This window comes from Chiloscyllium punctatum, chromosome 5 (assembly GCF_047496795.1).
Source record: "Chiloscyllium punctatum isolate Juve2018m chromosome 5, sChiPun1.3, whole genome shotgun sequence".
In the NCBI taxonomy this organism is placed as follows: domain Eukaryota; kingdom Metazoa; phylum Chordata; class Chondrichthyes; order Orectolobiformes; family Hemiscylliidae; genus Chiloscyllium; species Chiloscyllium punctatum.
In genome coordinates, this window is record NC_092743.1 from 56394089 (window position 1) to 56406739 (window position 12651).

At 39.8% G+C, this 12651-nt stretch overlaps 1 protein-coding gene across 4 annotated transcripts in view; it reads left to right on the top strand.

Annotated features, from left to right (window-relative positions):
- myom1b (myomesin 1b) overlaps positions 1 to 12651 on the top strand; it is a 130547-nt gene that overhangs the window by 17467 nt on the left and 100429 nt on the right. For 3 of the 4 annotated variants that reach the window (XM_072570372.1, XM_072570373.1, XM_072570374.1), the window contains exons 3-4: positions 6851 to 6988; positions 11844 to 12039. In XM_072570372.1, the coding sequence (XP_072426473.1) occupies positions 6851 to 6988; positions 11844 to 12039 (334 nt within the window). The remainder of the gene's footprint in view (positions 1 to 6850; positions 6989 to 11843; positions 12040 to 12651) is intronic. The other variant, XM_072570375.1, reaches the window with a different exon arrangement.

The window sequence follows — 12651 nt, forward strand, 5'->3', positions numbered from 1 at the left end:
ACCTTCCAGCTTTTGTTTAAGTCCTTAGGGCTTTGGTCTCTTTAATCCAAGCGTGAGTTTTTAAAACCTTTGACTCTGGCTCTCACCACATATTCCATTTTCACAGAAAAGGCAAATTAGCTGTTGTCCATACTACTTCTCCCCCAAATCTATGCTATCTTGGAATAAAATAGCATTTAAAAGAAATGACCTTTCTAGTACCTCCCTGACACTAGGTAAACAGACTATCCACGATCAGTGTTAGCTCAAGCCATTGTTTTCAGGTCTCAACGCCCCAGCTTGCAACTTCTTCCCACTAAAACAACCTAGAGACCTCCTTTAACTTTTCATAACCAAATTGTTCAAGCTGTTTGTCAGCAAAATTTAGAAAAAAAAAGTCTCACATTTTTCACTTTTATCCCAAGTTAAAGACACCACCACAAAAACTACTGTAAATACTCAAGTCACCAATCTGAAACATTAGCACTTTCTTTCACAGACCTGCAAAACGTTTCCAGCATTTTTCTGTTTCTTTATTTTATGTACATCTTTGATATTTTAATAATCAAAAAGACTAATTTTGCATTTTCAAATGCACTTTATATCTATAGGAATTCCTCCTCATGCTTACATTTATGCTAGAGTTATACAAGGCCCTGGTTAGACCACACTTGGAGCTCTGTAGTTTGTACTGGGCAAACAACTGTTGGAATAGACTTGGAAGCAATTTATGGCCTACTTATCAAAGTTAGATTGTAAGAGTTAAACTATAAGGTGATACTAAAGAAGAGAGTTGTATTTACTGCAATTTAGAGAGTAAAGTGGTTAGGATTAAGGATTGACTTAATGTTTTCAATATGAGAAGGGTAACTGCAAGGGTAAAAAGAAACAACTATTTATTTTAATTGGAGATTCTAGGAACAGAGCCAAAAATTAAAAGACATGAGAATAGGGAGGGTCAAAAAACCCATCATACTATATGTAAAGGGTGGCAAATATTTGGAACCATCTTCCACACTAGGCCAATTGTTTTAAATCGGAGGCTGAGTTTCAATGTTACAAAAATCAACAAATATGGGACAAGGGCGACAAGAGATGGACAATAAATACTGGTCTAGCCAGCAATGCCCACAGCCCCCAAGTGAATAAAAGCACAAACTGATAAATGGTATTAGGTCACAGATCAATCATGATCTCATTGAAATATTTGAAAGGCTAACTCTCCTACTCCTATTCCTAAATGAAGTGGAGGTGCACTCCAACTGAAATAGCTCCAGAGGCCAGTATACATCACCAAGCCACCCTTTTTATGCATAGCGTATCCTTGACACTGATCCAGCTCCCCCCAGAGCCAGGTTTCAGTGAAAAGGATGTCTGACATTCCTGTTCTTATCTGTCAACCAAGGCTCCTTGATTGGACCAGTTTAACAGCTCCAACCAGGGAACGCATTCTTCGAGGTCCACCTGGCTAATCCCATTACAATCACAAAATCCTTTCTCCTCAGAGTCAGAGGACATAGGCTGGTTCTTTTTTGTAGCTGCGCCTGGGATGTTTTAACACCAGCTCAGGTTCTTCCAACTCTGCCTTTGTTACAAGCAGCATGTAACAATAGCTCACCTCTTGCGCCTGGACTGTTTTGGAAGAGGTTTATTCTCTTCAAGTGGCAAAGGCAGCAAAGATAGTGACATCCGCCATGTCCTTGTCAGATTCCAAAATATCTTCAATGCTTGGAGAGGGAGAACCCATAGGTTCTGGAATGCTCAAAATCTGTCAAGAAGCCAGATATGTTTTGTTCATGCACCACTTGCAAGTTTGCAACTTTGATATGGTCCACGTGCTTGTTCAGGACCACTTTGCACCCACCCGAACTTTATACATCACTGGGCCTGACCTCCTGTTGAGAATGCCCTGCATGGGTAAGAAGCAGGGATCATACAGCGTACCTCATCCCCTGAAGTATGCAGTCTCTCTTGCTTAGTGGAGTCTTATGTCTGGCATTGAGGTCCAGACCCAGTTTCATCCTGCCCCCACCCCGATCCAGGAAGATCAGATTTACCCTGGTGCACCCTTCTCCCCATTAGCCCTCTGCTGGAGGTATCCCTTTAGTTGCACAAAGTGTGGTCTTGTAATCAAATAAGAACTGGGACAGTTTGGTATGCAATCAAACTGTAAGCTGTGGTTTTAATTCTACCTTCAAAGTTTGGACTGTTCTTTCTACCAGATCATTGGTTGATGGATGGCATGGAGCTGTCCTTATATGTCGAATACCATTCAACTTTATGAAGTGCTCAAATTCCCTGCTGGTAAACGATAGGTCATAAAGATATTGGTGGAACTTGTTGACTCCAAAAAAGGACCAAATCTTCCTTCTCTATCTAGTATTTACACACCACATTAAGCAAAGTCCTGGATGTGTTCCTCTCTATTGGCTAATACAACCCTGATGCTGTATGGGGAGGCATCGCATGTCAATGCCAGATTTTGCTTGGGATCTTAGTGTGCCAACACCTTGGGGGATGATAGCAGTTCTTCACTTCTCTGAAAGCTTTGGCTTGGCTATGGCAATTTCTAAGGCTGACTTTTTTAAAAAGGTATGTCACCCAGTCATGTCGATGCTGTAGCCCAAGTCGGTCACTTGGGGGTGCCTGGAACACCTTTTTCTCTTCTAAGTCATACACCTGCCTGTGAGAAACATCTAAGGACTATGCCCAAGTTCTCGAAGTGCTTCTTATGAGTCTTCCCTGTTAGTGGCACATCATGTAGGTAAATGGCAACCTGGGGTAGACCTTATAAAAGGTTCTCTCTTGTCCACTGAAAAATTATACAGGCTGACGATACCCTAATTGGCAGTCTCATATTTTGGTACTAACCCTTGTGTGTTAATCATAACATACTTCTGGGAATCCTCATTGAACCACAATTGCAAATATGAACAGTTCATGTCCAGCTTCATGCTGGAATCCCAATGTATTTTCCAGCTGTGAAAAGTAGTTTACCAGTTATTTAAAATCCCCATAAGGGCAAACCAACTATATGGGCCTCACAATCCATATGACTGGTGCTGTCCATTCCACAAACTGGAAAGATTTGATGATTCCTTCACTTTCCAGCCTTCTGGTTTCTGCCTCTACTTTTGTCCATAAGGCAAATTGCACTATGCAGGTCTTGCAGACTCGTGGAATTGCTTCTGGTCAACATGTTAGGTGGCCTTGACTCCTTTGATAATTCTTAGATCTTTCTGAGAAACAGTAAGGTATTTAATTAGGATTTCACTCAGGCAGCCATTTTCTAATAGAGAATAGTTGAGCCAATCCAGGTGAATCTTTCTCGACCAATTTCACATCATTAAGCTTGGCCCAAGACTTTTACTACAATCATTGGTAAATGAACCACTTGCTTCTCATAAGAGACCAGAGCCAAAGTTGTACTCTAAATCAACAAAGTTTCCCTGGTATAGGTTCAGTCCAGCTGAGGTCTTGTGGAAACTTATGACTCTATAACAAAAGTATCGACCTCCATTAGAACCTCGTGGCCATTTAACCAGACATTTATTTTGATTGGTTCTAATTTGGATGTTGCTAAGTAATTTAACTGTTCTAAATCAGCTGGATGTGGGCTTTCCAGGATATGCATGCTCTTGGTTACTGGCCTATGAGTTCTCTTATTCAATTTAGGTCTAGTGGGACTCTTTTGCCACCTCTAGTCCACATATGGGCAGCAACTACAAAGGCCTGCTAGTCTGGTTCCTCAAGAAACTTTTAACCAACTAGCCAAGGCTTTGTTTTGCAGTGGGCTGGCGTAGAGTCCCTCTGCTCAGGATATGTCCTGAGCGAGGACACGCAATTGTCTTCACTCAGATAGTGTTCCCCAAGCTCAGGCAGACTGGTGAGGTTGTGCACATCCATCAGAATACCCTAAAATGCATATGCATTAATTTGTTGCATTTTCCAATGAGAAAGCTAGCTGTAGTGTGTTTGAAATCCAGTTGGGCTTCAGCTATAAAGGTACTTTTGCATGATTACATTATTAATACCCCAAAACAAATGATCTCCCAACATTTCATTAAGGGTTAAACTAAAACTACATATCTCTACCAGTCATTTTAACTTAGTCAAAAATCCTGATATATATAGTTTCCCCTAGTTCTCAAGTTGTACAATAAAACAGATAGCATCTCAGAATTAGAAGAGGTTTAGAGACATCATGTTCTAAAAAAATTTGATTATCTTTTGAAACATTTTAGTATCTCGTGTCTCAGGGAAAGTTAAGACACCTAATAATCAAAAAAGCTGCAGGTCCACAAGCAGTCAGGAGAATTATTCTTTGCTTTTCACCTGCCCCAATGTCATTTTTCCAGAAAGAAAAATGCATTCTTCAATATATTTAGCTCAGTCTTCAATGGCAGGATTGGACGAGTAAGGTTTTCCAAATAACCGTGATACCAGAAATACTTACTCCAACTCAAAAACAACTGTTGTGAGCGCATTCCCTCAGGAGCACACTTTTCTTGTGTTGCCACAAAAATAGCTCTGTAGAGGCATATCCCATCACCAAGTCAACCTTTATTTACACGTAGAGAGTCCTTGACAATGATCCAGCTCCCTCAGAGCCGGCTGTCAGAGAGTGAACAGGATGCCTAACACTCCTGTTTTTTTTTCCCAAAATACAGTTAACAATAAACAGAAAACAGTAGTTCACAAGAAAAACAACACTATACAGGGCAGCAAAGTGAAACCCCAAACCCCACCATTCAACCAGTTTTCAGGGAGATGAGGATAAACTTCAAATCCCACTTCCATTCAAAGATGACAGTAACAAACAGTGCATACAGCACAGACCCAATATAGCTTTAAAAGATACCTGACACCCTGATCAGACAGTCCTTGGCTAGCCTTCCTACAGGCCAAACACTCCTGTTTTTATCTGCCAGCCAGGATTGCTTAATTAAACCAGATTAACAGCCTCAGTCAGGGAGTTTATATTCTATGAGTACCACTTGGCTGAACTCGTTACAAACACTACATTAACCATGGTGTAATTGGATGGTAATTTAGGCTTGAGGGCTGAATGGTCTACAAAGTTTTTATTTCTTGAAATAGCAATAATCGTTGAGGAAGATGGGTGACTTCAGTCCAGGGACATTGGAGTCAACTATAACATCTTAATACAGATTTTGTTGAGATAAACTAATCTATCAGAAGGCAAGTTTTTAAACCCTAATCGGACCAGTTCCATATTAAGTACTCAGTTTCTTACCAGGGAGTTTATGGAAGCAGTCTACAATCTATTTTAATCACATTGGAACTGGAAGTGGGTCATGGATGACTTGAAATCAATAAAAAAAAACAAATATTTAGCAGAATATGTTAGATAAATTCAGGAATTCAAAAGCTGTTGGCATTAGGATTACATTTCAGGTTATGGTACAACAATAGTAACAACAACAACTTGTATTTATGTGGCAGTTTCCTGAAGAAGGGCTCATGCCTGAAACGTCGATTCTCCTGCTCCTTGGATGCTGCCTGACTTGCTGCGCTTTTCCAGCAACACATTTTCAGCTCTGATCTCCAGCATCTGCAGTCCTCACTTTCTCCTATGGCAGTTTAATGTAAGGACCCATATATTCTGGTCTCTGGATGGTTGGAGACTGGACATATGCTGAAAGACTATGCAGTCTAAATATCATACCTAGTATCTGGAACACTGAAAATGTTCCTAACTCTGAGTTAGAGTCAGTGACTTTGGAGAGGTTTTTCCTTTTATGGAACGTGCGAGGCACTGGCAAGGGCAGCTTTTGTAGCCCATCCCAAATTGCCCTTGAATTGATTGGCTTGCTGGCCATTTCAGAGAAGGGTTAAAAATCAACCAGATGATTGTGGGTCTGGAGTTACATGTGAGCCACACTGGGTAGGGATGTCAGGTTTCCTTTGCTGAAGGACATTAATGAACCAGATGGGTTTATATGACAATTCATATGACAACTGTAGCTAAATGATACCCATGGACTGTGGTCATCATTACTGAGACTAGCTGTTAATTCCAGATTTGATTTATTGAAATTAATTTCCATCAGTTGCTATAGTCAGATTTGAAATCATATCCAGAGTCAGGGCCTTTCAGATTCCAGTCCCGTGGCATTAACCCACATCATCAACTCCTTTTATTAACTCACTTAGCTTAGTAGTAACTCAGGAAACATTAGCGGGATTAAAACCTGCTCTGAAATCTGGGCAACGATAGAACTTTATTGGTTCCTGTAATTACTCACAGTAACCATCCAATCACTGCCCCAACTCCAGACACGCAACCCAACCTAAATCTGCAAAAAAACCACCCCAACCTCAGACAAACTCCCTTCCAAATACCTGAACTTGCCTGCCTCCTGCCACTCACCCATCTGTCACCCTACCTTTTCATTCACTGCTGCCCTAGTCATGTGCTACCCAACTTCCTCATCTACCCTGTGAAGTAGGAATTCTGACCCAGATCAGATTTTGGCCAATAAAGTGTCTCCAGAATCTTCACAGGGGTATCAGAGCAAAATGTAACGCCAAATCACATCAGAAAGCATAAGAGCTGATTTGTTCAGAATAGTAGGCCTTAATGAGCATCTTAATGGACAATAGAGAAATGGGAAAGTTTAAAGAGGAAATTCCAGAGCTTAGGGCTGAGGTATTTGAAGCCAATGGAAGATCAATTAAAATTGGGGATACTTAACAGCTTGGAATTTAAAAAGTGCAGATATCTCAAAGTGTTTGGAGCTGGAGGAGATTACAGATATAGGGAGTTTGGGATGAGGCTGCCCTACATCTTTGTCGTACATGTACAACAATGAAGAATAAATTGTGCCTCATTTTGTTACTATTGCAGAGTCAGATCCAAGTTTTCAGATGAAATGTTAGAAACTTCTTCTGGAAGCCCTCAAATGAAGAGAGCGAAGCAGGACTACTACTCTAAGGGGAAAGAGAATGAAGCTGTTGATTATATAGTGCCTGTCTTCAGAGGATGGTATGACTGCACTCTGATAGTTACGCGGTTATACAGATAAGGGAATTAAAGATTCTACACATGACTTAGAGATTAGAAAAGAGTTTCAGGGAACATTCTTGCACCAGGAGCTGTGTGTCAAATGTCTAATTGAACGCATTAGAGGTGAAATATAAGGGCAAAGCTCCAATATGTTATTAGTAGACTATGGCAACCATTATTGATTGTATAACTGTGAATGCTTTGTAATCAAGATTTGTAAATTTTCGATTAGTTAAATATTGGAAATCAAGGTTGATCATTGGAAAGAAATTCATTCATTGAGCATCACTTTAACTGATTCACTGAGGTAATCCTAGTCCACTTTTTGTACCTGATATGAATTCAGATCACAGCATGGAGCACATAAGAAGCAACCATTGGCATTTACAAAATAGATGAAATGAGCTTCCATTATTTGCAAGGCATTTAATAAATTACCATGGGTGGCACAGTGGTTGGCACTGTTGCCTCACAGCACCAGAGACCTAGGTTCAATTCCCACCTCAGGCAACTGTCTGTGTGGAGTTTGCACATTCTCCTCGTGTCTGCGTGGGTTTCCTCCGGGTGCTCCAGTTTCCTTCCACAGTCCAAAGATGTGCAGGTTAGGTGAATTGGCCATGGGAAATTGCCCATAATGTTAGGTGAAGAGGTAAATGAAGGGGAATGCATCTGGGTGGGTTGCTCTTCGGAGGGTGGACTTGTTGGGCCGAAGGGCCTGTTTCCACACTGTAAGTAATCTAATCTAATATAAAAACGGTGATAAGGATTCATAGAAGTAGGTTAATATATTAGGGTGAATAGAGGATTGGTTGATGAACAGGAAGAAAAGAGTAGACTTAAGCAGTGGATTTTGAATTTGGCAGATACATCTAGTGGTGTATTACAAGGACCAGTATAGAGGCCTCAGCTAATTATAATCCATATCAATGAATTAACAAAAACACCAAGAGTAATATACCTAACCTAATTGCAAATGTAAAAATATGTAAGCAATGAGGAGGACATGAAGAGGCTATAAAGATATGTAGGATTGTTAAGTGATTGGCCAACAGGGTGACAAATGGAGTGTAATGTGAATAAATGTGAGGTTATTCACTTTGAGAATCTGAACAGAAAGGCAGATTTTTTAAAAAAAGTAAGGCATTAAACTTTTGATTGTTGATGGTGACAAATACTTTGATGTACTCAAACAAGGAGCATAAGACATTATCACATAGGTACAGCAAGTAATTAGGAAAGCATATGGCATTTTCACAGACATATGAACAGACAAATTAGAAGCAGGAGTAGGCCACTCAGCCCCTTTAATCTGTTCCACCATCAATGAGATGGCATGGTGGCTCAATAGTTAGCATAAAAACCTCACCGCGCCAAGAACCTGGGCTTGATTCCACCCTTATGTGGAGTTTATACATTTGCTCTGTTTTCCTCCCAGAGTCCAAAGATGTGCAGATTAGGTAGATTAGCCAGGGTTACAGGGATGAGGGTCTGGGTGGGATGCTTGGACTCTGAGCCAAATAGATTAGATTTAGGTTAGATTACTTACAGCATGGAAACAGGCCCTTCGGCCCGACAAGTCCACACCGACCCTCCGAAGAGCAACCCACCCAGACCCATTCCCCAACATTTATCCCTTCACCTAACATTACGGGCAATTTTGCAATTCGCCTAATCTGCGCATCTTTGGACTGTGGGAGAAAACCAGAGCACCTGGAGGAAACCCACGCAGACATGTGCAAACTCCACACAGACAGTTGCCCAAGGTGGGAATTGTGCCCAAGGTGGGAATTGAACCCAAGTCTCTGGTGCTGTGAGGCAGCAGTGCTAACCACTGTGCCACCGTGCCGCTCTCCATAGGCAGTCTATGATTTCTGATAGCTGATATGATTATTCCATTTTCTTGCCTATCCTGATAGCCTTTTAGCCCCTTGTTTCTCAAGAATCCAGCTATCTCTACCTTAAAAATGTTCAAGGACTCTTACTTCTTCTGCCTTTTGAGGAAGAGAGTTCCAAAGAATCTCAAATCTCTTCAAAAGAAAAATTCTCCTCATCTCTGTTTTAGATGGATGATCCTCCTATTGTTAAACAGTAATTATCTCTTTCTCAATTATCCCACATGTTGAAACATCCCTAAAAGATCTACCCTCTTGGGACCACTCACAATTGTACATTTATTAATCAAGCCACTTTTTACTTCAGCCTAGTTTATTCAACCTTTCCTCAGCTATGCTCATTCCAGTAAACCTTTCAATGAATTTATATCCTTCCTTAAAGAATGTGACCAAAACTATGCACATTAATTCTTGCTTTGGTCTTTAATGGAAGGGATTTAAATGCATGAATAAGAAAGTTTTGCTACAATTGTGCAGGGTTTTGATGAGACTAGACCAAGTGTACTGTGCAATTTTGATTTCCTTAATTAAGGAAGGATATGCTTATAATTAGGGCAGTAGAATGGGGGTACATTGTATTGTTTCCTGGAATGAGAAAATTGTCCTGTGTAGAACAGGCTGAGTAAATTGTGTCTATAATCCCCAGAATTAATTGGAAGTTAAACACTTCTGAAGAAATTCTACAGGTATTGGTTATGATTGGTTCTGCTAGCTCAATTTTCTGAAATGGGAAGTGGTTTGAGGGGCCATATGATTCATTCCTCTTGCTATTTCTTATTGTCTTACGTCACATCATTTTTCTTTCATTCTGAATTCCCAATCCCATCATTAATACTCAGTGATCTTCAGTCCTACCAAAACACTGTCTGGATTTTATATGGCACTCAATCCTACTCAGCCATCACCACTCTCCTTGAGGACCTAGATAAGCTTCTGATCCTTCAGTAGCTCCAACTTAAAATGATCACCGTCATATTTAACTGTTCATTGCTTCACCCCTCTGTAATCGTCTTTAGCTATACAACTCCAACTCAAAGCCTTTCATTTCTATGATCCTATATTCATGTGAACGTGTTTTTTTTGTTGTACCTTGTGTTGAGCCATCGAGACCTCATCAAATCCAGTTTCTAAACATTTTTGACAATCCATTTTCCTCATTGATGACAATTGTTAACATCCATCTTTTTAAAATCCAAACTTTTATTACCCCACCAAATTTCTTTCTGTCTACTTCTGCTTTAATGAAATTTTTGGGTTCTTTACTTTGGTTAAAGATGGCATAGAAGTGCAAGTTGTTAACATTTTCCAATGGTGCTAAACAAAGCAATGGTATTAAATATTGTCCATATAGATTTCCAGAAACGTTTAAGATGCCATCTCACAATAAGCAAGTTTGAAAATATCTAGAAAATGGCTTAAGTAGAAGTGTAACAGCTCTGATAGAAAGCTATTGGTCACAAAATAGAGGATAAGGTCAAATCGGTGTTCACAGGCTGGAGGAGGGGTGGACATAGCGTTCCTCATGGTCCAGGAGCAGGCTCATTTTTGTTCCTGAAAAATACAGATAAATTAGACTTGGCCATGGTGAAATTTGCTACAAAAGCAGAAGTTACTGCCAAAATTTCACAGGTCTGACAGCATCTATGGGGAGAAAGCAGAGTTAATGTTTCAAGTCTGGTAACTCTTCATTTCATTTTATTTTATTGTTTTATTGAAATTTGCTAACAAGCTAAATCTGGGAGTTGGTAAAGAGTTGCGCTAGTTGGAGAAAGGTTAATTGAATAGATTGACGGACGACAAATCCTAGTTAATATGAATAAGCATGTGTTTATACATGCTGAAAAAACTAAAGAATTTGTGCATTCAGTGGAAAGATGTTGAAGTGTGTGACGAACAGAAAGATCAAATTCTTCAAATGCATAATAATGTGTGAGGATGAGTAGATAAAAGCAGACAAAACCTAATAGAACTTTGATTTCATAAATATGAGTAGCTGATACAAAAGTAAGTGAGTAATGATGCATTTGTACAAAACATGGGCCAATGTAAGGCCAGTATTAGACTGTGATGTTCAGCTTTGGTACCTTATTAGAAGATAAAGCCATTTAGAACTTACAACGTAAAATCCAGCAGGATGATCCCTGATGTGGTATAGTTATAGAAGCTTGAGATCTGCTTCCACTGCATCAGAGAAAGACTACAGAAAATTTAACAAAGAGGAGTAATTTCTCTGGTTAGCAAGCCAATGAAGAGTCGAGTTATAATTTTTGAGAGTGAAGAGTAAAGGAGAGATGTATTTATATAAAGGGTTACTGGAGCATCAAATGCTTTGTCACATGGTTGAGACACAAAGTTCTGCCTTTGCTAGCATCAGTATTTGAACAGAAGAAGATCCAAGATTATGGGAGTGAGCAAGCAACTGGACTCTTTTTATATTGCTGGGGTATTGACATCATGTGCTGCAAAGTTTTATGGCTTTAATTTCATGGCTATAATAAATCAAAATAAAGTTTGTTGTAATAAAGAACCAAAAACAGAAGTTGCTGGAAAAGCTCAGTGAATCTGGCAGCATCTGTGAAGAGAAATCAGAGTTAATGTTTCGGGTCTGGTGACCCTTCCCCAGAACGTAGAACCTGCTCTGATGAAGAGTCACTAGATCCGAAATATTAACTCTGATTTCTCTTCACACGTGCTTCCAGATCTGCTGAGCTTTTCCAGCAACTTCTGTTTTTGTTTCTGGTTTACTGCATCCACAGCTCTTTCGGTTTTTATTTATTGTAATTAAGCTCATCTGTACTTGCAGATGACCTCGCCCACTGTCAATGACATGATAAGAGCAGGAGAGTAAATAATTATCAAAGGATTCAGGGTAGACTATGCCATAATAAACAGTAATTACTAATGAGGCTAATTTGACTTCCGCATTATTTGTTTTGGTTTAGCCATGAGTACTTCAGTGGAACTACCAGCTCAAAGGATGAAAGAACCAAGCAGTCAAAATCAAGTCATTTCGCTGGAGAATCTCATTCTGCCCTAAGTAATACTATTGAAGAACATAATATTGAGAAGTCTGCCATGCACAAGTCAAGAAAAGTTGCCATCCGGGAATCTGCTGAACGCATTTCACTGAATAAAGAGGTAAATAAGCAACAGTTTCGATCCAGCCACTCTGTACCTGATACTGAACCAAAGCTCATATCAGGGAAAGGAAAAAACAGTTTATTTCAGTGAAAGGAATAAGAATATTTAATAGCAGAAAATGCATGAGGCACAGTAAGCCTTTTGACAGGTCAGCCCTATATTGTCCCTATATGCCATAATCCCTTTATTTTGAAAGTGGCCATTTAATTGACTCTGAGACCCTTTAAAAGCAGTGGAGCAATGGTCTTCCCTATAATTATCTCTCTGTTCTAGAGATGTTTGGGTAAAAGTTTTACCTTCATTTTCTTCTTGCTCCTACCTCCCAAATTTATCAATTTTATATTGCACTGATTTTCTCCCCTTTCCTCTCCACTTCCTTTCTTGAAGGTGCTACTGTTAAACATCTGTAAGTCCCTTTAATCCAGCAAGATCCATTACATTATAGAACTGTGTGCCAATACTTGTACCATCGAAATAATGAATGCTCTCCCACTTAGGCAATGCCATCTTGGACTGCATCTTACTGTTCTGAAAGGGGAAGTCATGGCTGATTAGCCCAAAGAAGCTGATGATTGTATTTCATGTAATTCTTCGCTTTGATCAGTGGAT